Raw genomic sequence first — 27,779 nt, forward strand, 5'->3', positions numbered from 1 at the left:
CAGGCCACGCCCCTTCCGTTGCGGGCCACACCTCTTCCGCCGCAGGCCACACCTCCGCTTCACGTCCTCCTCCCGCTTGCCTCTTCTCCACAAATTGGTGGAGAATTTGTAGAGAAGATTGCTTCTTCTCCCAGGGCGCCGCTTCTCCCCGCACTCCATGCCTGTGCCTTCCCGAGCTTCAGCCTCCCATGTAAAGGGCAAAGGTGGAGAGGAAGCGGCAGTCACAACTTCCGGCTAGCCTGGCGTCGGCTCTCGGAGTCTTTGGTCCCCGAGCACCTGGGATACCTGAAGACTCCCTCCTGTCCCCGTGAGTCCACCCAGCACACACCAGAAGTGTAAGTCCGGACGCCGGGTCTCGGCCCTTAAACCTGTGGACTCCCCCATGCCTCTCAGCTCTGATTCCCAAGCCCTGCGAGCCTCTGCTGGCCCCTTTATTTCTCTCGGGGGCCCCCTCAGCTGCCCTGGGGGTCACCGCCCTGAGTAGAAGGCATGGTCCACCCTGTGGAACCTTCTCCTCTGCCTTGCTCTGTGGCACTGTTTGTTGTTGTTGTTTTGCGAAAATAGCTGTGTGGGGTCAGTTGTTACCAGGAGCCACTTCATCCACATGTGCACACCGGGGACTGGCCCACCAGTGGCAGTGGCCCTGCCCTTCACAAAGCTGAGTCTTTTACTTCTAGGTTTGGGTCAGAAGGTTGTTTCAGGTCAGACGAATACGGAAGAATTCGTCTGTAGTCATCCTACCCAGAAGTGGCTTCTTTTTGTGATTGCCGTATCCCTATAGCACTTAACTTAGATGGCTTTTGAATCGTTGGAACCTGCAATTATTGCCTCTGCCCGTGGCCAGCTCCTTAGGGTCCATATTGCCTCTAGTTCATCTTTGCTTCCTAGCAGGCGGTAAGCACTCAATAAACGTTCGCTTTGTTTTTTTGTTTTTTTTTTTTTTTTTGAGACGGAGTTTCGCTCTTGTTACCCAGGCTGGAGTGCAATGGCGCGATCTTGGCTCACCGCAACCTCCGCCTCCTGGGTTCAGGCAATTCTCCTGCCTCAGCCTCCTGAGTAGCTGGGATTACAGGCACGCACCACCATGCCCAGCTAATTTTTTTGTATTTTTAGTAGAGACGGTGTTTCACCATGTTGACCAGGATGGTCTTGATCTGCTGACCTCGTGATCCACCCGCCTCAGCCTCCCAAAGTGCTGGGATTACAGGCTTGAGCCACCGCGCCCGGCTGAAATGTATTTCTTAAATAATAAAACTTTAAGAGTTTAAAACTTTATTTTAAAAATAAAAAGTCAATTACTCCCTCATCTGTGGACTGCAGAATGGATGTTGTCTTAGCAGACATGAAAACAACATTCTTCTCCTTGTACATATCCATTAGAGCTTCTTGAGTGACCAGGTGCATTGAAAATGAACAGTAATATTTTGAAAGGAATTTTTTTTCTGAGTAGTAGGTGTCAACTGTGGATAAAAATATTCAGTAAACCATATTATAAACAGGTGTTGACATCCAGGTTTTATTGTTGTACTCACTGAACATAGGCAGAGCAGGTTCGCATCATTTTTAGGGGCCCTGAGATTTTCAAAATGGCCAGTGAGCATTGGCTTCAACTTAAAGGTACTACCTGCAATTAGCCCATAGCAAGAGTCAGCTTGTCCTTTGAAGCTCTGAAGCCAGACATTGACTTCTTCTCTCTAGCTATGAAAGTCCTACATGGTGTCTTCTTCCGCTAGAAAAGAGTGCTTCTGAAGTCTACACTGAAAATCTGTTGTCTTGTGTAACTGCCTTCATCAGTGATCTTAGTGGGATCCTCTGGGTAACCTGCTGCAGCTTCTCCATCAGCACCTGCTGCTTCTCCTTGCACTTACAGGTTATGGAAATGGCTTCCTTGCTTAAACCTCATGAACCAATCCTGTCTTCTAAGTTTTCTTCTGCAACTGCCTTCCTCTTTCAGCCTTCACAGAATTGAAGAGAGTTAGGATTTTGCTCTAGATTAAACTTTAACTTAGGGGAATGTTGTGGCTGATTTGGCCTTCTATCCATATCAGCAATAAGGCCATTTGACTTTCTTATTCACTGGAGTAGCACTTTTAATCACCTGTTAAAAATTTCTCTTTGCATTCACAATTTGGCTAACTGGTAGAAAAGGCCTAACTTCAGGCCTATAACAATCTCCTGCACATCAATCTTTTGACCTACCTCCCTCACTAAGCTTAATTATTTCTAGTTTTTGATTTACAGTGAGAGATGGGTGACTCTTCCTTTCACTTGAACCCTTAGAGGCCACTGGGGCCACTGGAGGGTTACTGACTGGGCTAATTTTGATATTGTTGTATCTCAGAGAATAGGGAGGCCCAAGGAGAGGGAGAGACACAGGGTAAGGGTCAGTTGGTAGATCTGTCAGAACACACACAGCATTCGTAGGGTAAGTTTGCCATCTTATATGGGTGCTATTCCTGGTGCCCCAGAACGATTATGATAGTAATATCAAGTGTCACTGATTATAGGTCACCCGAACCAATATAACAATAATGAAATACTGAGGTTGAAATCTTGTGAAAATTACCAGAATAGGACCCAGAGACATGAAGTGGGCGTATGCTGTTGGAAATACAGTGCCGATAGACTTCTTTGCTCAACGCTGGGTTACCACAAAGCTTCAATTTGTAAAAAGGCGTTATCTGTGAATAAACAGTAAAGAGAGGGATGCCTGCGTCTGACTAAGTAGGTGTTTTCCTGTGCAGCCTGGGGTCTGGCAAAAGAGGGAACGTTAACAACCCAATAGGTGGAGGATGTGGGCTGCTTCTGTAAACAACATCAGCTGTCTGTCTCATTTGGTGCCCCCGGTACATCCCCAGCCCCTTGTCAGCCAGCAGGAACCATAGCAACAGGGGGCCACCCTACCCAGAGTGGCTGTTCTTTGAGAAGCTCCACCCTTCCCAGCCATTTCTGACTTTTGTACGCAGACAACACCTGAGTCCACCTCAAGTATGAAGGAGAAAGAGCAAAGGCTTAATTCCCATTTCATGTTCTGTGAGGAGTCCAGTGTCCCCTCTGCTCCCCACAGCCAATATTCCTTTAATCCTTGGAGCTTTTAAAGTCTCAGAGTATCTTCTGTTTCTGCAGAGGGGCTTGGAATTCAAAACTGACAGACTCGCCATCCCATGCAAATTCCATCTTTGTGACTGTGCTCTTCTCTTTGGTTCATGCCACGTCATTGCAAATGTAAAAAGGGGTAACTTCCCTTGGATGGTTGGGATGCATCGAAGACAAGGAGACTTTCACAAAGCATCGTTCTATAGCAGCTGTGCTAAACGTTTGTTGATGGGTTGAGTGTGAAGGAGTTGATGCTGCCAGAGTTTTGATTCCTCCCCTTGAAGAACCGCCCGCATGACCTGACTCTCCACGCTCAGAGATGTCCTTTCAAAGCCCTACCCTGACAAGCTCACTCCAGTTTATTATGAGGAACAATTTGGCTCCCATCCTTTGGAGCTTCTATGTTGACAGCCAGGCCCTGAAGGGAGGTGGCCTGAACTTCGCGTCCCACTGTCCCAGGTTACTCGTGTTTGAGGGAGTGGAGGGAGCGGATGAGGAGCGAGGTACGTCAGCTCTTCAGTTTTTGTTGCTTCATCGTGAGAGGATAATAATTGTAATACCGGCTTTGTAGTGAAGTGAGGGGCTGGGTAGCCTGGGGCCTGCAGTGAGCTGAGGGATCATACACCCCAGTGGCTACTGCTGTTCCTGGCTTGTGCTCACCACTGCTGGCTCCCAGAACAGGAAGAGCCTGCATTTGCTGCTCCCAGCTGCACTAGAGTGGAGGGAGGCTTGGACCTTTCCACCACCCCCTTCCTTTCGTTTGCCAGCTAGTAAGTATCCCAGAAACCCCCCAGTGTGACAGTCGTTGCCATGCATTGCTGATCACATTTGGCAGGTTTGGATTTACATACCATTTTTTCCCCTCCCTCTGTTGCCTAAGCTCTTATCCCCTAGTCCAGTCAAGTCACCTTAGCAAACCCCCAAGACCCAAACTGGGACGCGCTGCTGATGGTGCGGAGAGTGAGGTCTTCCAAAATAAGACGCAGAGCCCGTGCTGCCCTGCTGTGAGTGACAGCCGGGCTCCTGGGGCCGAAGGGCACTAGACATCACGACTCAGGCGTCAGGATGCGGGGTTAGGAAACAAGTGAAATGTCCATTTCAACACAAATGGACATGGAGGGCGACACAGAAACCCTGTGGTTGCCGCTTCTAACACATCCTCCTTTGGTTGTTAAACCACAGCTTTGCCCACCTAAGGTCCAGCATGGCGCCCACACCGGCCAAAGGTGATGGTGATGAGCGGAACATGCCCTGTGACGGTGGTTCTCATCCGGGTGTTCTGCGCCAGCCCTGTGTCCGAGAACCGAGAACCCTGCAGGCCTTTGCTTGGCCCACTCCCGGGAGGCCTCTACACACCATCCCCTTCCCTTCCACCTCACCTCTGCTACACCACTTTTCCTCGCAGGCAGCTTTGTGTTTTAAAATGGAGGTTTTATTGTTATCTCGGTCAGGCAAGGCCCACAGATCAGGAGACGTCGCCATTGAGAGGAGGGCTTGTTCCTCCTGGTTCCGGGGCAGCAGGGGGGCATGCCATGCCGTGGGGGCTCCAGGAGCACCAGGGTGGGTCAGGCAGCAGAGGGAGGGGAGAGGCCTTTATTGTGCTTGCTGGGATGGAATGGGTGACATGGGGTGAGCAGGGGAGAGGCCTTTATTGTGCTTGCTGGGATGGAGTGGGTGACATGGGGTGAGCATGCTCAGGGTTAGCCGGTTTAAGTAATTTCAGGCTGTGGGGTGCAGGGGCTGTCTTTAGTTGTCCAGTACCTGGACCTGGGTAGTTTAGGTGGGCGATAGTGACCCCAGAGTATGCGAGATGAGTAAAAGAGGAGATTGGAGCTTGAGCCGCTGAAATCTATGCCCTATGAATTTATGGTATGATAGGTATAAAAAATAAAAGACTTGTGGACTGGGAAAGCAAACCAGCGAGAGAGCTGGGTTCTGGATGGTTCGTTTGCACGCGAAAGGTGCACTCCTGGGAGAGTCGTTTGCCATCTCTAGGAATTAGCCAGCCCTGGCAGGGGCCCTCCCTCCCAGGTCCACAAGGTCGCAGATCAAAGTACCAGAACACAGAAATAAAAGCCACAGTTGATACCGAGGTCATGACTCTCTGCTCCCTGGAAGCTGTCAGTGGCTTTCACTGGCTGTGAAGGTGGCATTCTAGTTTCCACCTTCCGGTCACTGCGCTGGGTTCTAGCCTGACCCATCACTCTGCACTCTTCCCTGTAAACCCTGCATTCCAGCCAAACTGTGCTCCACAGCCCTTTTCATCAGGCCCTTAAAAGCAACACCCCGTGTGTTTTTTGATGTGCCCTACCTGCTGTCTACCTTGCTGAGGCTTATCTTTAGTGCCCCCTGCTCTGTGAGAATCTTTAATTGGTGGCGGTGGTGAGGCCCCTACAGGTTATTACTAGGCATAGAGCTCTGCCCATAGAAGCGTCTGGGAAAAAAATGCCTGCTGCTTTTCATCTGCTTAAATGCTACCTCTCCCGAAGTTGCAGACAAGGCCTCTCTAAAGACTGTGCAGCCCATTTGGATTTTCTTGCCATTCCTTCTACTCTAATTTTTATGGGATTCAAAGCTTAAAAACATATTTTGTTTGTAGTGATACAGTACAAGCTGGTTTTGCTTCCCCCTCTTGTGGCAAGCACCTGAAGACAAGCCGATGTCCTCTGAGCCTCTCGGCCTCTATGTTCCAACACTGTCGAAAGGGCCAATAAGCAGTCATCAGGTTAGCAACACCAAGAGTTGCCCTGTGAGAAGCAAAAGGAATCCTGGAGGGGTTGTCGGGAGGCCTGTGTCTAGGCTGGATTCTTCAACGGATTTGCTGTCCATCTCTTGCTGTCCACAAGTGAGGATGTTTGCAGACGTGATCTTAAAGTGTGTGAACTCAGCAAGCTGCTTGTGCAGAATGGCAGCGATTTTCCCTCTGTGGTTGGATCCTTCCACAGAGGACTTCGAAATGTCTGTGAATATCACCAGATTTTTAGACTTGGTCTACTCCAGCTACCCTAGAATAGTAATTCAATTTATTCTAGAACTGAACAGTGATTGCTCCCGTCAAAAGAGAATTCCTTTTGTTCCCTCATGCCTAGTCTCTCATGTGTCCTTTTTTCACTTTACTCTCACTGAACTAGCTGCTTTGCCAAAAGAAAAGCAGAAGCATCCCGTAGACATGTGCTTATTTTGAGGCAAGCCTGTGGGCAACACCATGGCCCGTCTGCCTCCCACCTCCCACCTCCCACCGCCCACATCCTGCTTTGGCCTCAGGTTCCCATTTTCCCCAGGTGAGTAGGTCATCATCTCCAAGTGATTTTTCGGTCCAGTTAATGTAGAAATGGCCATGGCAAGCTGGAGGACAAAGAAAATACAATAGGCAGGGCCTGGAGACCTCCCACAGGCTATTGTGTCTGCAGAGGATGTTTATAGAAGGTCTGTATTTATAGCCTTCATGGAGGGCAGAAGCAGAGGAAAGTGGCTCACATTGCAGACAGGGAGTTTGTAGATGGAGCTCATCTGTTGTAGGTGGTTAAAGCTGCTGTCTGCCTGGTGGAGGAGAGACATGTCGGGGAACAATCTAGTTCCCTGCCAGCAACCTGATTTTACAGTGACTTTTTCGCCTTCATTTCTACGCTGCTATCTGTTAAATACCAATTTTTCTAGTCCGCTTCTTACCTAAGTAAAATAGAGGACATCTGTACGTGACACACACAGATTCATGTGCTATTAAAGATGGTATTTGCAGCCAGGAGAAAGCAGCCATCACCTCCTACCCTGCAAAGAAATGACATCCATTTCTCCTGGTTAGTCACTGTAGAGCGTCGATTGCAACCTGACCTTGGCTGGTCGTGGCGGAAATACACCTGTGGCTGAGTACAAACTAACTTTCTCTCTTTTCTTTTCCCCCCAGGATTATACCTTAACCATGTATTTTCAACAATATTGGAGAGATAAAAGGCTCGCCTATTCTGGGATCCCTCTCAACCTCACGCTTGACAATCGAGTGGCTGACCAGCTATGGGTGCCCGACACATATTTCTTAAATGACAAAAAGTCATTTGTGCATGGAGTGACAGTGAAAAACCGCATGATCCGCCTTCACCCTGATGGGACGGTGCTGTACGGGCTCAGGTCTGTGTGCCTCTTCAGGGCCAACTTTGCAGCTGCATGGTGCATGGGTGTTGAATACCTCACTTGAGACGATCGGCATAAGTGAGGCAATGACCTCAGATTAATTAGGAAGCATCCATTGAAGCACTTTAAGCTTTGCAGAAAAAAAAAATCTCATAACCATAACATTTGGGGCATTACTGTTGCTATAAATAGTCATCAAGCAGTTGAAAAACAGCCACCTGTGGATCGATTGTGTCTTGGATTGCCGTGTCTGAGAACCCAGATTCCCTCAGGATGCATTTCCACGTCATAGCCACAGAGGCCTGTAACTAATATCGCCCTGACACTGCAGTGGCTGCAGTGAGGGTTTTTCAAAGCTGTTTACACAGTTGAAAAAAATGTCCCGTTGTGCAGATTGTAGGGTTTACTCTCTACGGAGCTTTATTGAGATGCTGCCACGAATATTTATGGGAACGACCGAGAGTTTTCCTGATGACAGACATCTCTCTTCAGCTCTCATAACGTAATCACTCAAATCAGGACACCAGGCTGTCTTCCTGCGTCCCGGTGAGGAGGCTCTGGACTTCCCTGGTTGCCCTGGAAACTGCCAGGCCTTTCCATGGGGCTCCCTCCCAGCTGGTGGTCAATTATTTTGAATATCAGCTTGCTAAATGGTGTGCTCCTAAAAACCTCTGTCTCTTGCATAGATTTTGCCTGATTTTTGGTTTGCTTTGTTTTAGAACAGTATTTTGTGTGTATCTGTGTGTGTTTCTCTATATCCTGGCCTCAAAGTGCCTTTGGGATCCTCCAGCAGTGACTGTCTGTCTGTGTTGAATGGGACTGATAGATGTGGACAGCTTGGAGAAAAGGCGTATCTCAAAATGTCGCGAGCCCACAGCCTTTGAGCTGAGACTCTAACAGCTATACTCGAAATCCTAACAGTGTATATTTAAATCCACACCCCTGTGACTTCCCTGCCTCAAGATGGGCAAAGTGATTATTTAACATTGCCTCAAATAGAACATTTAAGTGACTTTCTCAAGGAACTACAGTGTACAGAGCAGAAGTTGGGATTTTAGTAAAATCAGATGTTTTTATTGGTAAGTGGCACATGTCAGCCAGGCAGTGGTGTTCCTTTAAAAAGAGTCTAGCCCAGAGTTTCTTTGGGAGGTTTTCAGCATTTTATGTTTTTGCCTGAAATGAGACCTGTGGTTGTAAAGCTGCAAAGGTTCAGCTTCCAGTCAGTGCATCAGCCGTTAACAAAGACGATTCAGAAGTCTTGGGAACGCAGAATCAGGAGCCGTTTACCTGCCCCCACCCCCAAAAATACTGAAGTGAAGGAAGTTTATGTGTGTGTAAATGTGTATGAGTTTGTGTGTGTGTGTGTCTGTGTGTGTGAGTTTTTTGTATGTGTGGTATGTGGTGTGTGTGTGTTGGGGTGGTGTGTGTGGTATGTGATGTGTCCATTTGTATGTGTGGTATGTGTTGTGTTGGTGTGTACTTTGCATGGGTGTGTGGTGTGTGTGTTGTGTGATGTTTGTGTTGTATGTGTGTGCATGTGTGTGTGTGTAATGGGGAATAGCGAGAAGAACCAAATAACAAAAATTAATCTAGGAATTTTGGGCTTTTGAAACAAAACATGCTATTTGGTTTTTTCACTTTTATTTTTGCATTCTTTATTGTTCATATCAGAAGTGGAGTATGTCAGTATGTCTCTGTATGTCTTTGTTAAGAGCAAAGACCTTTAACTCTGTTAAAATAGAATTGTGTAATACATAGAAAAGCTCCATAATAATTTCCCCAACTCTGAAAATGCTGGATTTTAGGTAAGAATAAGATAAACCAAGAAAATAAAAATTGCTTGGTCTGTAAGTTTATATGTTGAAGTTAAATAATAGTGTGATACTAAGCCATGGGAAACCTTTAGGAGTAAACTTTGTATGATAACCTAAAAAGCCATAGTCAAAATTATATCCATTTTGCCTCTCAAACAGCCTCCTAAATCAATAGATGGATTTCTAAGTAAGCAGCTGTTTTTTCAGTATAGTGAGTTATACACGTTAGGTCTCTACTTGGAGCATCCTATTTTTGAAACAGTTCTTCAGAGCTGTATAGACCTGGATAAGATGCCATAAAGAAAATCTCCGCAGTGCAGACTGACCGCTACATTCTTCATGTGTCTAGCAGCTAAATTTATGTCATCCGCTCATTAGAAATGGGCTATTCTAGAAATTTCTGCCTTGATATATAAAAACCGCATAGCTCTAGAGATTGATTTGAACATTTGGGCAAAAGATCAAATTAATAAGTCACAACACTGTTCATTAGACTCATATATTTTTTGAGTCTAATGATCAGTTTGTGCCTTATTAATTTGGTCTTTGCTATTCTATGTAAACTTCAGTACCATTTATATGTTGTACATGTGACTTTGCTGGAAAAATAAGGTGTGAGTGTTCACAGGGATCAGCCACCCTTCATCCTCCCCTGGTCCCCAAGGCCCCCTTCCCTCCCCTGCCTTTTTACTGTTGCACTTGCTGGAGGGTGTCATGGCAGGCCAGGAGTGGGCCAGCATGTGTAACCCAACAATGTCCTGCATCCTTTTGCTGGATAAGTATGATGGCATTGGCCTGGAGGACGTCTGGCACAGCTGAGACCACTGAAGTTAAATTTCCTATGGTGGAAGGTTTGCAGAGAGCTGGGGCTGTTCCCGCTCTCCTGCTTGTAAGCTACTGCCAGGAAAGGTCCTGCCCAACAGAGATTGATTTCCTACTGACTATGTGCTTGAAATATTGGTTGGACTGGCTGTGTCACTGAGACCTTCAGATGGAATTTCTCTCACCCCTGGACACTGGGATTGACTCTCTCGCCTTGTCTCTCCAGCCGTAGCCTGCCCTGGTAGGTCAGTCACCACTTAGTTCCTCTGGGCTTCTTTTGTTACTCGTGCCCAGCCATTATGGGAACAGCATCAGTGGGCTTTTGCTTTATCTGGGCTAGATGAAGACCTTTGGCTGTGGATGAGCTGTCCATGACGCAGGTTTGTACGTCAGCTCAGCCTTATTCTGGGAAATCATTAATCCTTAACTGTGATGACTCTGCAAAAGTAGTCACTGACCACTCATGCAGATGCTAGAGAATGATCACATTCTCGTAGTGATAAAAGGTTGTTTTAAATCAGGAGCCAATTTTCCCATGACTCTTGTAGCCCCTTGAGCTTGAAACTTGGGCTCACACGGGCTTGCTCTTCTTACCAGCTTGAGCTCAGCTGAATATGACTGAGATCCCTGCACAGGCTTAAGTCAGCATGTGATGGGAGAGAATGCTCTGGACAAGGCATGCATGCTGTCCTAAAATGGAACACAAGTCCTCGACAGTTCCCTTTGGGCAATCAAACCTTTTAAGGAACCAGGAAGACTTTGTCCTGTCCCAGTCACAGCTCTTCTGTTCTTTGGTGCTGCACTGAGGTTTCCTTGTGTTTGTGAGAAGGCAGAGTTGTCATCCCTTTTCCTAACTTTCTTTCAGCCTGTTGGCCCTCTGATGTCATTGAACGTCTCGTCTCGCATCACTGAGTGTACTTTGTAATGTGGTCTTTTCTTCACGCCATGCATGTTGTATCTTCATATCATTTCCCTGAGGTTACGAGTTGGCAAGGGGGGTTCACAAAATAGTATTCATTTTACTCCAGAAGGCACCTGGGAATCTGGGACTGACTCATCAAAACAACATAATCCGTATTTTGCCTGAGGAGCTTGTTGCAAAATCTGTTGGACAGTATGTTATAAAGTTCCGACTTGTGGCTAGAAAATGTTTTAAATTGTCAAAATTGCCATTTCTATACTTAAAGATTGAAAGCAATATTAAAATGAAGCCAGAACTTGTATCGGAAGATTCAGATTAGGTCGTCGAATTCATTTGACCAGGATCTTATCCTGAAACTGCATTTTACACGGTCGTTCTGTTAAAATGCTTTTCTTCCCAGAAAAGATATAAACTCACAGAGGTATTAGGGCTCTCTAACTCCCAAACCCTTGTTTTGTCACCGTCTCCCAAATTATGTAGCTCAAAAGCATGTGGATAAATTTCTTACCAGATGGGATTATGCCAATTTACACTCCCACCAGCAGTAAAGAACATATTAGCTTTAGGACTGTGATACGTGCTTTGGAATTTATTATTACTGAGGCTACTGTAAGGCATCTATCCATTTCCCTCATCTCTCAAGGCTGGCGAAGATCCCCTGACTCACTAAATTCTGGCTCAGACACTTTCTGCTCCCCACCCCCAGCATGTTCTATTCTTCTCACCTTCTCTGCAGACTCCCCCCGGCTTCGATTTGATGAGATTACTTCGTACTTTAATTGGAAACACAGAAACTTCATCTTTGCGTTCCAAAGAGCCCACCTGAGCTGTCTGTGGCTCACTCTTTGCCTCTCCTCTCAAAATGGAGAGTGGCTCCCTGACCATTTCCAAAATGAAGTTCCCCTTGGCACCCTCTCACTACTGGAAGACTCGGCCCCTGCAGTCCTGACCTCGCCCTTTCTGCTACTTTCCCCCTCCCTCGCCATGCTTCCGGTACACAGTTTCCTCCCACTCTTCAGAAACATCAGGCATGCCCCTGTCCAGGGTCTTTGCACCCGCCCTGCTGGATATGGACTTCTCTGTGTCGAGATGGCGTGTTCCGCATCACTGTGATGTAATGAGCTAATTAAGGATTGCCCAACTGCTACACTCATAGCCAGAGCCCTTCTCTGATCATTCGTCACTTTCTATTACATTACCTTTCTGGTTTGTTATCACAGGGCTTCTCCAGAGCTGACATTATCTTGTCAGTTTATTGCATTTCTTACTTTTTGACTCAGTGTTTCCATTCATGATGATGAGGAAGCCACTGCGAGAATATCAATTCTTGAAAAGAGTTTCTGTCTTGTTTATTATTCCATCCCAAATTCTAGAGTAGTACTTGGTGGGGAAAAAGGTATGGCATGAGAGTTAACTTTGAATTCCATTTGGCCTTTCTGTAGTACTTACATTCCATTTAGATGTTCAGTCCCTTGGAATTTATCTTGGTGTAGGATGTGATGCAGCTATACATTTTTGTTCGATTTGAGACAGGGTCTTGCTCTTGCCCAGGCTGGAGAACAGTGGCACAATCATGATTCATTGATCCTTCCAACCTCCAGGCTCTCATGATCCTCTTGCCTCAGCCTCCTGAGTAGCTGTGACCACAGAGAGAGGCCACAGCACCCACCTTTCTTTCTTTCTTTCCTTCCTTCCTCCCTCCCTCCCTCCCTCCCTCCCTCCCTCCCTCCCTTCCTTCCTTCCTTCCTTCTTTCTTTCTTTTTCTTTCTCTTTCTTTTTTTGTAAAGATGGGGTTTTATTATGTTGCCAGACTGGTCTCGAACTTCTAGCCTCAAGCAATCCTCCAGCCTTGGCCTCCCAAAATGCTGGAATTACAGGCATGAGCCACCATGCCCTGTCTAATTATTTTGTTCTTAAATGTTTGGCTGTTTGTCCCAATACTTACCAGTTTATTCTTCCACATTAACTTTAGAATCATTTTTCAAATTCCCTAAAAGTATAGCTTGTGTCATTTGCTGTAATTACGTACATTTAGCACTACTTTGGCAAGATCAGAGCTCTTAACGTTTCTTGCTAAACTTACTCCAGTCTTTGAAAGTGTGATGCTTTTAGAAGTGGGATCAGTGCTCCATTCGTTTTCTAGCTGTTTTTCCCTGGTGTGTAGGAAGACTTACGGTCAATTTGTACATAACTACCTTTAAGTATGCATACATCAAAATTCCATCTAGCCAGTCTAATCTTTCGTGATTTTCTACAGTTGAGTTCATCCTGACGATTTTAGTCTTACAACCATATTGCTTATGATGATAATTCTTATCTTCATTTTCAATTGTTGTTATTCATATTTCTGTTTACTGCATTGACCAGAACTTCCAGAACAGTGATAATCAGTGATAACAGTGTTAATATCAGCACCTTTTTCATTGTAATGGATACTTCTTGTGGCCCATGATGAAGGATGAGTTGTACTTTTAGTTTTAATGTAACGATTCCTTATTCTTTTACTTCCATTATTTTTTGTTCCTGATACATAAATGAATTTCTTTAAGTCCACCAACACCACTATGCATTTTGTTTAGAAATTCACATCAGGCACGTGACCAGTAAGCATGTTAGTGCTAATACTGTCTGTGCAGAAGAGCAGGAGCCGTGTGAAATAACGCAACGCGAGCATTTATGCGACGGTGTATCCATCGCTAAATCTGGCTTTAGGCTTAACCATATTAAAAAGGAATTGACAGACTGCCACTGTATTTCATTACAGCATTTCTTATTTTACCATCTTCAGCACCAGTATTAATTAAACAGATTTCTCCAATTTTCCATCTGGTTTTAAAACAATGTTTTATTATCTAAACTTCTCAACTTTCTATTTCCTCTGCATGTGCATGAAGATAGACATACAGAGAAACGAAAAGAATTACATATGCCTTACATAGAAATGCTTGGACTTTCTGTTTTTTAAGTAATCAGTCATTTTACTTTAGGACAAAAATTTAGCATAGGCCATAATTTGAATCAACTTTTAGATCAAATCTGAATTAGACAAAATTACTCCTATTAAGTAAGTAGACATCTTCTTTGGCATATTTTATATTCAAAATTATTCACTGCAATTATTCTTAGTAATATTAAATTTTGCAAAAGCCTAAGAAGCAAGAAATCCTGAATTGCCTTTCAAGTGTTAGCATTTTATATATGAGAACCATTCTATAATTTCTAGAAATATGTTTCCTCATAATTTTTATTTGACTAGAAATGAGCCAGATATACAATGAACATCAAAGAATTTTAAGGTTTTAAATTACACAAAACGTTCACCTACAGGATTTATTATATTTACGTTTACTCAAATCTTTCATTCTTTAATAGTTTATCTAGATTAATTCTGAGAACTATTATACAAAGCGAGTTATCATTTCTAGTTACTTCCTTGTTAACTATTTTTTAATTAATCTGTGAATATCAGGTGTTCACTATGTAAGAACCTTGAGATTAAATACATGAGTATTTTGGCCAGTAGCTCAGAAGATTCAGCTGTTTTCATTAAATCAACAACCCTAAATGAGTCATTTCTGAAACAATGTCACATAAACAAAGATCATTTTGTTTTGGCTACGTTATCATTTTATAACCTGTGCCAAATCCTGACACCTCAAAATATCTAGCAGAGAAATATGAAACCCAGGCAGAAATGTATGCTGACAATTTTGAAGACATTTCTGTTTTCATCTTTTACTTTGGAACTCTAGCAATGAGAAAACAATACAAACCCACCAGTCTATGAACAGGTTTACGTGCTTAAACTTTATTTGTTCTGATAGGTAATCCAGTGAAGGCTGTGAACCACAGTTTTAGGTAAAGCAGTTTCCAGTTTTATTTTAAAGGCCAGACTTCCTGAGGCTCCAGAGATTACTGGGGCCAAACAGCACTGCAGAAGATCGTCACGTAGTTTCATCCCACTTTCCTATTTAACAGCAAAATGAGGTCCACAGGGAGCCCAAACTTCTCCAGTTCTAAAGAATAGCAGGGCCCAACAGTATTAGAAAAGAAATCAGCTTATCAAATTCTGATTTCCCATTACTATGTTGATACACACACAGTCACCAAAACAATCCAACTGCTGCAACAACCAACACGTTTGTGTTGCTGAAATACCAGGGGTTTAGTCTAGGTCTGGCTGCAGGCCACACAGAAAGCCCTCACTGAGATGAGTGTTGCCAAGTCAGAAGGCTTTCTCCAGCTGCTTCAGCTGAGGACATGGGAGATCAGTTTCAAATCTGTCTCTTCAGCCAACTATAATTAGGGGTTTATGTGCAGTTTTTGCTATTACTTTTAGTGGAAAAAAAACACAATTACTTTGCACCAACCTAATGTATTAGCAGGGAAAAAAATTATATATGGGAAAACAGGAATTAGGGAGGGATAAGGAAGAGGAGACGGCCAACAGGAAGCAGATCAGGCTGTCGTGATGGGTGAGGGTCCAGCATCTCATTGTTCAGATGTGGTGAGCTAGTAGCTTTCAGCTCCTTGATGCCATCTGAGGGGCCTGATGGTTGGTGTCCTGAGAAAAGGACCCAGGTTAAACAAATGTAAGTTTCTCAGGTTTGAAGAAGGGGAGGGTCAGTTTCTACGGTTTCTCAAAAGAAACTGTAAACAACAGTTTCATGGGACAATTGTGCCAGTTTCAGAATAATTAAATCAAGTGAGTTAACATATTTATCTAGCTAGCTAGTATTTGAACTGACATTTGTGTGTGCGTGTGTGGTAAGAACATTTCAAATTTATTCTCTCAGCAACTTTGAAATGTATAAAACTCTATTATTAACTATATTCACCATGCTCTTCAATAGACCTTAGAACATATTATTCCTGCCTATCAGATTTTTAAAAAATAATAGGGGAAGTCCTTTATTTTATTATGTGACAACATACAACAGCTGCCTAACCACACAATACAGATATGAATAGGGAAGATGGCTCAGAAATAGCAGTACTAGTGACTCAAGAAGTTACCTTTATATGATAAAAGGAATAAAGTTTTGACTGATTTAAAGGAGTTTTAAAATGCCTTTTTTATTGAGTAGATTTGTCGTATGTTTTCTTAAAAGAATTATTCTGTATTTGAACCAAAAATAAACTCAGTATAGTTTGTTCACATAATGAATCTACCCGTGAAGACATGCTTACAAATCACCATTTGATAATCATTGTCCCATTCCCCCATCCTCCATTTGCTGCAACCACTGTTTTAGTCTCTGCTTATATGAGTTCGGTTGTAGAGTCCACAAATGAGTGAGAATATGTGGTATTCATCTTTCTGTGACTGGCGTAATTCACTTAGTATAATGGTCTCGAATTCCATCCATGTTGTCCCAACTGACAGAAGTTTTTTCTTTATTAAGACTGAATAGTATTCCATTGAGGTGGCGGTGGTGGTGGTGTATGTGTGTGTATCATTTAAAAATCCATTATCTGTGATGGACACTTAGGTTGATTCCATCACTTGGCTACCGTTATAGTGCTTCAGTGAACTTGGAGGTGCTGACATCCCTTCAGCAAATTGATTTCAAATCTTTTGGGTAAAAACCCAGAAATGGGATTGCCATAGCATATGGTAATTTTATTTTCAGTTTTTTGAGTTTTCCATAATGGTTGTACTAATTTGCATTCCTACCCACAGCGTGCAAGGGTGTCCTATTTTCCACATCCTTGCCGACATTTAAACTTTCATCTTTCCGACGGTAGTCATACTGACAGGTACTAGATGTTATCTCATCGTGGTTTCAATTTGTGTTTCCGTAACGATTAGTGATGTTGAACTTCTTTTCATGTCGTTTCGACCATTCGTAACGGCCATTTCTCTTTTGAGAAATGTCTCTTTAGGTCCTTTGCCCATTTTTTAAATTTAGGTTTTTTGTGTGTTTGTTTTCTTGCTACGGAGTTGTTTGGCCTCCTTAATATTTTGAATATTAACTCCATGACCTGCATATATTTCTTCCAGTCTGTTGGAAGAAATTAATACTCGGTATAGTATTAACTGTTTCTGGTGTAGAAGATTTTTAGTTTGATGTCGTCTCATTTGTCTATTTTTGCATTTGCTGCATCAAATCAATTTTGAAAAATCATCAAAATAATTATCTAGACTAATGTCAGGTAGTTTTCCCAATGTATTTTCTTTCAGTAGTTTAACTGTTCGCAGTTACATTTAAGTTTTAATCAATTTTGAGTTGATTTCTGTATATGGTGTGAAGTAAGGGTCTAGTTTTGAATGTGGATATTTAGTTTTCCCGGTATTATTTATGGAAGGATTTCATTTGTGTTTTTTTTCATTTCACATACAGTTTCTTAAATATATTAACAGACTGTATATCTTCTTTGGTGTGTATTTTGTCCTAACATGAACCAAGTAGGTGGTATGTTCTGCAGTGGGTGACATTGTATGGGAAATTTCTATGCTGGAAAGCGTTAAGTATTTAAAGACTTACCCATAATATATCATTTATATGAAATTTTTGGGAGGGAAGATTTTATAAATGCGTGGTACTTTGGAAAGGATCTTTAGTAACATTTTCCACCCTGGCACACAGGGCTTCAGTTTCTGCAACGCTTCTTGGTCTCTAGGTTTTCTGCTTGCATGAATCTTGAGGATTTATGTTTTTCAGGAAGATGTCATTTTTGTTTGGACTTGTTCTGCAGTGGGCAGGTATATCCACACCGACCCTCATAGGCTGAAGAAGCTGCGAGGCTATAGAAAGAGGCTGACAAATGCAGTTTCTTAGAAAGACACATTAATGAGAACTTGTGAGCAGGGGCCATGTCTTTGTCTCAGGCAGCAGTGAGACAAGATGGTGGATCCTCACCCCATTGCCCTCGATTCAGGGCTTATACGCCATAGGGAGGGAATGTGTGGGACAGTTGAAGTTCACCTGACAGGGAGAGGCAAGAACGCTACGTAAATCTGCCTACGGGCAGGATTTATGGTAAAGGCTCGTTTGACCTAAGGTCGACATTTATGGTAACAGTAGAAAAAGTAGAACTCTTAGAGGCATTCCTGGAACAGGGGTTAATCGGAAGTCAAAATGGCAGGTTACCATCGAAAATGGGGTTGCTTCAGGCTCCACATGGGTGGTAACATCAGCAAAGTGGCAGACTAAAAAGCTCCAAGCCCTTGTCCTCTCACAGAAACATCAAAACCAAACAAAAACTAGAAGCTATCTGAACCAACCTTGTAGAAGCTCTGGAAATCCATTTAAGGTTCACGGTGACTAATCAAATGCCGACTATAGATAAAAGCTATATTAAAAACAATAGGAAAGTTTTGTGGCATTTTTCACTTGCCATTTCCCCCACCCGCACCCTATGGCAGGGATTGTTTTGGTTTTGAGCAGGCAGCAGCCTAGTTCCCAGTACTCCCTCTCCTACCGGAGGGAACAGAGCAGATCTTATTTGCAAATCATTGTGTGCATATGTTCCAAACTGTCTGGACGATGCCTGAAGGACTGAAGCAAGATGTTCATCTCAGTTTTACCTGACTCAGAAGGCAAGCAAAGGGAGGTCAGGCAGTGCTCGTAAAGGCTATAGGGTGAAGACAAACCTGAAGATGGCTGGGACGGAAGGTTTTGGATGGAAGCATAACGTCGACCATCTGAAGCCCAAAAGCGAAGCTGGAATGAGACTCTTAGATAAATTAGATCATTCAAAAGCAGCCACATATACAGAGGTGCTTAAAAATCCATTCCCATGCGTAGGCAAGACGTATGCTCAGAAGAGTCCTAAGGAACCTCCAATTCTTGCTTTTGCCCGATCCCTAGGCTCAGAGGAAAGTGCTTACAGAATGCCGCAGCACATAACAAATCTGCAGACTGAGATAGAAGGCTGTTCTCTTTTTTGTTTGCATGTTTTTGGTTTGTTTGTTTCAGCTCTTGGCACTTAAAGAAATTCTTGTTAAAACATTTTTCAGGCGTGGTGGCTCATGCCTGTAATCCTAGTGCTTTGGGAGGCCAAAGTGGGAGTATCAGTAGAGATTAGAAGTTTTAGACCAGCCTGGGCAGTGTAACAAGACCCCAACCCTACCAAATAAATAAATAAGTAAATTTTAGTAAAGAAATTAAAAATGTAGCCAGGCATCGTGGTACATGACTGTGGTCCCAGCTGCTTGGGAGGCTGACACAGGAAGATTGCTTGAGTCCAGCTATTTGAAGCTACAGTGAGCTGTGGTCATGCCACTACACTCAGTCTCGGCAGTACGGTGGGATCCCATGTGTAGTGAATGAATACATAGATAAATAAATTAAAAACATTGGCTAAACATGAGCTCAAGCAGCAGAGACTTCACTGATTAAACTGGGCAAGAAATAATGTTTTCAGAAAAAGTTTAGAAATGATTCAAAACAAATGGAGTGATAAAGTTAAAAGCAGCAAACCCTAGGCAAAGGAAGGAATCTGATTTTCAGAGTGACGGTGTTATAGTAACGAAATGCCCAATTTTCAGGGGAGAAACATTGCAAAGCATGAAAAGAGGAAAACATGGCCTAGTCAAAGGAACAAAATAAATGGGCAGAAATCTAAATATTGGTCTTACTGAAGACTTTAAGTAAATCTCTTTATTCGAATAGGTAAGGGAAAACATGGACAAATAACTAAAGGCAACGGGGGAAAAAGATAATAGCCATCCTATTTTCCGTGGTTTTGACTTGCATTTCCTTAAACCACAATGAGATCCTACATCACACACATTAGGATGGCTGTTATAAACGTATTTTAATATGAAAAGAACAAATGTTGGCAAAATCGAGAAAAAATGGGAATCCTTAGGGATTGCTGATGGGAATTTTAATTTATTCAGTCACTGTGCAGAGCGTTCCGGTGGTTCCTCAAAATTTAAATATAAAATTAGCATATTATACATAATCCCACTTCTAGATATGTACAAAAGAAGTGACCCAAACAGTTATTTGTATGCCAGTGTTTATAGTGGGGTTATTCATAGTAGCCAAAAAACAGAAACTATCCGAATGTCTACCAACAGATGAATGGATAAGTCAGATATGTTATATCCCAATAATGGAATGTGTTTCCGTTTTAAAAAGGTATGACATTCTTGTACATGCTGCAACATGGGTGAACCTCGAAAACAGTATGGTAAGTGAACTGAACCAGGCAGAAAAGGACAAATATTTCACTTTCCTGATTTCACTTATGTGTGGTGACCAATGGAACAGGTCAATTCACAGAGACAGTATGTGGACTAGAGATTGCCTGGGCCTGGGGTTAGTGTAATTGATGTTATTATTTAAAAGGTACAGAGTTTCTGTTTGAGATGATGAAAAAGTTCTGGAAATGGATGGTAGTTTTGATTGAACACCAGTGTGAATGCATTTCATTTTCATTAATTTTTTAATCTTATTCTTGTGTTTAATTCACTGATTTGGATGCTGTTTGGTTTTGCTCTAATAAAGCTCAGTTACATATCTGTTTTATCCCCTCAATTATCTATCACCCCCTCTGTTTTCAAAGCTTCATTTTTCTACCTCTGCCTTTGAATAGGTTTTACAAGCTTGCCCTCTAATTTCTACTCAGAGTGGGGTCACCCTGATTAGCATCATTATCTAGGAACATTATCTGGGAATTTCAGAATTAAAGACTCACCCAATTCCAGAATCTGAATTTTAACGAGATCCCTCAGTAACTTAACGTTCCCATTAAATGTAAGAAGCCTTCCATGCCGTTAAAGGATTTTCAGCCATGTGAATTCCGTTGTCTTTGTCTTCAGAACAGATTTCAGTTTGGCATTTGTGGCTGGGGTTTCTTGCATTCATCTCTTGGTGTTACAGCTGCTTCTGTCTATGTCTTCATCTCAGAATGTTCTTTTGTCTCCCTGTTCTTGAAAAGAGGCCGTATCCACTCATACCTTTTAGTAACCATTCACATCATCTGTAGTTTTCAGCTTTCATTTTCTGTGCTTCCATTGCTCTTCGTAGGACACCTCTTTTCAGAAGGTTTATGCTTAGGTGGGACAGATTGATAGAAACAAAGTGACTTTCTACTGATTATGGAGTCAGTGATCCTGAGTTCAGTTTCACTCATGTTGGAAGCTGTGGCCTCCAGGATAGAAACGTGAAGATCAGGTTACGGGGCTCCATTTGCCTGATTGTCACTTAGCTAGGGTAGGTCTTTCTGTCTGGCTGCTGAGTTACAGCTAAGCCATGAAGTAAGACACACTGTGTGGTACTTTGGGTAGAGTCTTGAGTGACCTTTTCTATCCTGGCATGCATGTCTTCCTCCAGCCGTGACAACCCACCTTTTAGCCTCTGGGTTCCATGCATTTGACCATATTCCCCCAACCACATTCATCCAGGGACTTGTGTCCTCTGACGCAAGCTCTTATTTTTGCCCTGTCTCATGGAAGTTTGTGTGGTGATGGGGGTCGTCTATAATCTGTGTAACTACCAGCCAGTCACAGTGGGCTATTGACTAGAACATTAGAAGAGCTATATTTTTTAACATTCATTCATTTAAATTAATTTAAAAGAATTAATTTTAAATGTAGGTCAAAATAGTCACACATGGTTGCTTATGTTTTGGACGGCCCCGAGTACCGTCATTAGATCCAGATAGTTGGAGCAACTCCAAGTACTTCAGTGATTGCTTCGAACTGTTTTCTCTCTTCCTCTTCAGAGGGTTGAACCTATGGTGTATTAAGAACTTCTCACCAGGGTGCGGTGGCCCACACCTGTAATCCCAGCACTTTGGGAGCCTGAGGTGGGTGGATCACGAGGTCAAGAGATCGAGACCATCCTGGTCAACGTGGTGAAACCCCGTCTCTACTAAAAATACAAAAAATTAGCCGGGCATGGTGGCGCGTGCCTGTAGTCCCAGCTACTCAGGAGGCTGAGGCAGGAGAATTGCCTGAACCCAGGAGGCGGAGGTTGCGATGAGCCAAGATCACGCCATTGCACTCCAGCCTGGGTAACAAGAGTGAAACTCCGTCTAAAAAGAAAAAAATAGAACTTCTCAGTCCGCTCTCTGGGCAGTTCCTTTCTTTCAGGTGTTGTAGAATCTGGCCTACGCCTTTTGCTGTGGTTGGAGTACTGTTGTCAGTTTGTGGCTTTGTGTAGTGCGTTGCCATATTCTTTGAAAATCAAGAGGAGGTACATCGGGCCTGTCTCATTTGCCTGTTGGGACTACTCATTCACAAAAATTAGTATTCCTAAATGGAGTGGAGTTATGCTTCAGTATAGAAACAGATGCTCCTATTTGAGAAGAAATGCTGTTTGCTAAGGGTTTTGCTTTCTTTTAACACTCCTCGGAAGTATCAGGTTGTGATTCCTAGTAATGACAAGAGAATTTATGCTTTTATATGTTTGCAGTTACTTGTGCTGATTATTGTACCAGTTACCTGTTGCCACAAGAGTACTGTGTAACAGTCAGCTAGAAAGCCCCAATGCATACAGTAACCCCAAAGCGCTCATTGCTTGTGTGTCTGGGTTGTTAATGAGCATCTCTGCCGGTTCTGGCTGGCTGTCTCACAGACTGGGTGTAGGGGACCCATTAACCTGCCCAGGGTGGTCTCTGAAAGATGAATTGCCTCAGTCCTGCTCTGTGTTCATTCTCCTGAAAGCAGCAGACACTTCTGGGCATGGCTTTCTCACAGCAGAGGCAGAAGCGGAAAATCCCAGAAAGAGAATGCATCTTGGGACCTAAGCATGGGCCTGGCACATGGTCACTTCCAGCCATTTATATCAGATAAAGCAAGTCACAAAGTTGGCTCACATTCAAGAGGTGGGCACACAGCCAGCTCCTCTTTGGTGAGAAGAGTTGTAATGACATGGCTGAGAGTGGATTCTGGAAAGAGGAAAGGAATGGGCTGCTAACAGTAAGCTCAGCACAGTAACTTTCCAGCAACATCCTCCTTGCATAGCAAAAGCCTTTGGGCAGTTCTATGAATGTGTTTTCTTATATATTTTGTAAAGCAAAACAAAAATCGGGATAACCAAAACGTTGGCCTATGTCCTGTGACTTCTTCACGTTGAATGATAAGCATTTGGTCAAGAAAAATGCTTGGTCTGAATTACTCGACTTAGGTCCTACCTCCTATCATCTGAGTTCCTTTTCTTGGAAAAATGATGGCTTCCTCCAGCAGCCAGTGCCTCCTGCCTCGGGGGAACGAGAAATGAAGATGGCAGTGAGTTGCTGTAGGGTGACTGCAAAGGGTTGAATGGTTACCTATGAAGCAGTGCCTTGACTGTGGTGCTGACCCGTGGCCACAGATACAACTCTCGCCCAGATTTCTGGAACATTTGGGTGTCTTGAGTGCAAGCCAGAAGTCACACCAGAGGAGCTACTAAGGCTTCCAGGTCCCGTTAGCTTTACAAGATTGTGATCAGAGATCCAGGACTCCGCTGAAAGCGGCGTTTTCATTGTGGTCCTCCCTGCAGCTGAAGCCAGAAAGCTCTCACACACTGACATTGGATTCAATTCCGCAGGACTGAATTCTGCAACATAGACTCACGGAGACCACTCGACCATAAAAAAGGGGGATTCTTATCCGAGCCTCTTGAGCAGTGAGCCCATGGAGGCTCTGAGTCCAGAACCATGCACAGCCAAGGCTCGTGCTAGGAGTGCTTCTCAGCGGGAAGGTGTCCCCACTGACTCTTACGTTTGGGACATGGACTAGCTCACCTGTTTCTCTTTCCATGTTTTGCTCGAGTCCCACAATTCAGCTTATGCCTGGTCCTCTTTTCACGAAGTCATTTATTCTATGAATATTTACAGGACACTTACTGTGTGTGTGTGTGGTCCAGGGGCGGAGGAAGGGGCGGCTGCCGTCCTAGGTACTGCAGAGAGGACCCTGGATGGGGGAATAAAGTCCTGCTCTTGTGGGCTCACCTGGGGGTGAGAGAGGGGCCAGCAAGCTCACAAATAATGGACGTTCTGACATGTAGGTGTAATGAAAACATTGAAAAGGAGGAAGCTGAGGGGAGATGGAGACCAGAATAGTTTAGTTCCAGAAGCTTCTCTGAGAAAGCTGGTCCAGGACCTGCATTGAGCAGCCAGGGACATCAGAATCAGTGCTTGCATTGGAAATTTTAATCTTTGCTCTCCAGTGTTTACAGTGAATCAAAAATATTCATCCAAATGGCGATTGCTAGAGTCATACATTGCTGGATTCACTCTAAGCACAAGTCCCGGAGTCTGACCACATCCAGCCTTCCCCAGCAGCACTGACAAGGAGCACTTTTTACCTAGGTCAACTGGTGGACGCTTCAGACAAAAGTCTGTAGAAGTCAGCATGTTTCTGACCATCAGACAACATTTCCACAGCTGCTCTACCAGGTGACATGCAGAGAACTTCATATTTGTGCAATTCATAAAGACTTCGCATCCCCCCTTATGATTTATCAATTTGTGAATATTTTAAAAAATAGAAATGCTGATTCCAGAAACTATTTCACAAGCTTAAAACAATTGAGACAAAATGAAAATGCTTCGGCACACTGGCACCCGTGGACCTTGAGCTCCTTGAATCGGGTTTTCTCACTCAGGCGTGCAGGGAACGGTCTCTAAGGGTAGTTGAAGACCGTGCACCACCACGTATCTCAAAATGTGATTTTACACTTACTAGAGCTAGTGCTCTCCTTACAGTTTCACTTCTTACGTTTTAATAATTTTAATCTTTTTTTTTTTTTTTTTTTTTTTTTTTGAGATGCAGTCTCACTCTGTCACCCAGGCTGGAATGCAGTGGTGCAATCTTGGCTCACTGCAACCTCCTCTTCTGGGTTGAAGTGATTCTCATGCCTCAGCCTCCCGAGTAGTTGGGACTACAGGCGCCTGCCATTACACCCTGCTATTTTTTTTTTATTTTTAGTAGAGACAGGGTTTCACCATGTTGGCCAGGCTGGTTTCAAACTTCTGACCTCAGGTGATCCCCCTGCCTTGGCCACCCAAAGTGTTAGGATTCTAGGCGTGAACTACCATGCCCAGCCTATTACTTTTAGTTCTTAAACATCTTTAGACATAAATGTTTGAAAAGTGGATTTAATGTCACTATAGTTACTGCAGGAATAGCATGCAGAATATTAGTTTTCTGCATTTCTTCATTGTATCTCCAATTTGACATATATAATGAGAATATTCTGGGTATATGTGTGTATATATATATACCTATGATATGTGTATCCATATTTATATCTGTCTATATAAATTTATCTACTTTATTGCTCTTCATTCAAAACAATACTCTTACTTCCTGAATAGGCCCTTAAAAGTTGAATATGTTTCGTATTTTTAAGGTAAAAGAGGTAATATAGACGTAGTGGAGCATAGGGTTCAAACTGCCTGGATCTGAATGCCACATCTGCCTTCCAGCGGCATTGGGAACATGGTCAAGCTGCTTATTCTTTTCCAAACCTTGGTTTACTCATCTGCAAAATGGGTATAATAATAATAAGGCTCTATAATATGGTTGTTGTGGGATCAAACGTGTATTAACGTGCTTGGCGCAGAACTGGGCACTGAGGAAGTGCTCAGCCAGCATTCCATAAAGTACAGGTGTGACTGGCCGTTGTCCTGGGCACTCAGGATGCTGAATCAGCGCCATCCGTGTGACGCTGTCCAGCCCTCTGGTCCTCACTCTTCTACCTCTTCGTCAACTTTTTTGTTTGTTTTTACTTTCAGCATTTTCAAAGTGTGACTGCTTGTAAAGAAAGGATGTATTGGACACAGACACGTCTTCTGCCCCTTGGCCATTATCTTTCTCTGCTTCTCTGTCAGAAATGTGCCTTGTAGCCACAGAGACACTAAGCACTTCCGTCTCTCAGCCATAAAACAAGAAACGACCAAAAGAAAGGCGGGAATCTACAGAAGAGTAATCCTGGGAGGCTCTGACCAGTCCTCTCGGATGCCAGTTGCTGACCTTCACTACTGTTCCTCAGGGCTAGCAGTGGAATTCTCCCATCACAGAGGCTGCAGGTGGTGCTCGATGTTGGTTAAATTATTCTGGCGGGACGAAAAATATATATGTATTTATTGGAGACAGTGTAAAACCATGAGTGTGAGTGTTGGGGATTACACAGGTGGAGCCCAGGTGTCACTGTGGCCTGTCTGTCCTTGGTTGGTGTCCCTGCTCTAGGCTGGAGGTCTCAGTTCTGCCGTCTGTGAAATTCCTGTCTCCGGGTCCTTTCACTCAAAAGGCCTGCTCTCCCAACCTGTGCTGAGTTTAGCCCACGTGGATGAAGATTTCGTGGCTCAGGGAGGGGTTGGGGCATGTTTCTGCTCCACAGCCTACTTCATCTCTCTGCCCCCCACCCCCCTTTTTGCCTTTTTGTCCCAGCTGTTCAGCCAGTTCTTGTATCTTGATGGTTACCTTTCGTAGCATAAACAAGAGCAAGCTCATGTGCCTCACTCTCCACTCAGAGCATTTTCTGAGCATTTCTTCCAAATGAAGAAGAGTAGTGAGTAGATGTGTCTACCTTATCCCTGACAAAAAAATAAAGAAGGGGGCTCCTCTGCTTTTCTTTTTTGTCGTGTAAATTGACAGTTTATAATTGTATAGATTTATGGGTTTTGTGATGAGGGAGTTGTGTGGGGAAAAGAATTTGTGGGGTATGCAATGATGTCACAATTATGAATGCAACGTGAATAATTAAATCAAGCTGATCAGGTGCCCATCACCTCACATGCGTAACATTGTTTTGTGGCAAGAACATTTGAAATTTAGCGATTTGAAATGCATTTGCTGTATTCACCATGCTGTGCAGTAGAAGGCACAAAAACAGAAAACGTATTCTCCCAGTTTGCCGTTGTGTACCCGTTACACATCACCTCCCGTCTCCCCTCCTCCCGCTTCTGTCGCCACCATTCTCCTCTCCACTTCTATAGTTCACAGTTTCAATTCCACGTCCACGTGAGAACATGTGGTATTTGTCTTTCTAGGCCTGACTTATTTCACTTAGCCTGATGTTCTCCACTTCCATCAGTGTTGTTACAGATTTCAGAATTTCCTTCTCTCTCTCTGGTTTTTTCTTTGCTGGTGTTGTTTTGTTTTGTTTGAGACAGTCTTGCTCTGTCGCCAGGCCAGAGTGCAGTGGCGCAGCCTCGGCTCACTGAAACGGGGCTCCATTTTATAACCAGCATTACAACAGAATGGGAAGAGCTGGACAGTATTGAGCTTGCTGTGCTTGGTGGGAAAAGGGCATGCTGCCAGCGGTTCTTCCAGCCTCAGGTTCCCTTCCGCTCCAATAATGAGACCACTGCACGTGGTGTCCCCAGACAATATGGGCATGTTTATGTTTGTGCGTGTGTGCGTGTGTGTGTGTGTGTGTGTGTGTGTGTGTTTGGGTGGTTTGAAAAGTGAATAAGAAAACAAACCGTAAGAAACAGTTATGTCGGCCGGGCACGCTGGCTCACGCCTGTAATCCCAGCACTTTGGGAGGCCGAGGTGGGTGGATCACGAGGTCAAGAGATCGAGACCATCCTGGTCAACAAGGTGAAACCCCGTCTCTACTAAAAATACAAAAAATTCGCTGGGCACGGTGGCTCACGCCTGTAGTCCCAGCACTTTGGGAGGCCGAGGCGGGTGGATCAGAAGGTCAAGAGATCGAGATCATCCTGGTCAACGTGGTGAAACCCCACCTCTACTAAAAATACAAAAAAAAATTAGCTGGGCGTGGTGGTGCGTGCCTGTAATCTCAGCTACTCGGGAGGCTGAGGCGGGAGAATTGCCTGAACCCAGGAGGCGGAGGTTGCAGTGAGCCGAGATCACGCCATTGCACTCCAGCCTGGGTAACAAGTGAAACCCCGTCTCAAAAAAAAAAAAAAAAAAAAAAGAAACCGTTATGTCAGTTATTGACTCAGTTCAAGTGAATAGGTATATTCCAAAATATATAAGAAAATTTAAAAGTTTGATCATTGTCAGTGATTTTTTTTTCTTCTTCTTCTTCATAAGATTTCGTAATTTTATCAGCACTTTATTCTAATTCTGCATTATAGGCATC

General features: G+C 43.7%; 1 protein-coding gene across 4 annotated transcripts in view; it reads left to right on the forward strand.

The window, feature by feature from the left end:
- Positions 1 to 27,779, forward strand: part of GABRB3 (gamma-aminobutyric acid type A receptor subunit beta3) — a 212,770-nt gene that overhangs the window by 138,183 nt on the left and 46,808 nt on the right. For 3 of the 4 annotated variants that reach the window (XM_035303550.3, XM_035303549.3, XM_054257168.2), the window contains one exon: positions 7,001 to 7,221. In XM_035303550.3, coding sequence (XP_035159441.3) covers positions 7,001 to 7,221 — 221 coding nt within the window. Of the gene's footprint in view, positions 1 to 27; positions 336 to 7,000; positions 7,222 to 27,779 lie in introns of those variants that run through there. The other variant, XM_008998263.5, reaches the window with a different exon arrangement.

This window comes from Callithrix jacchus, chromosome 6 (assembly GCF_049354715.1).
Source record: "Callithrix jacchus isolate 240 chromosome 6, calJac240_pri, whole genome shotgun sequence".
Taxonomy (NCBI): Eukaryota; Metazoa; Chordata; class Mammalia; order Primates; family Cebidae; genus Callithrix; species Callithrix jacchus.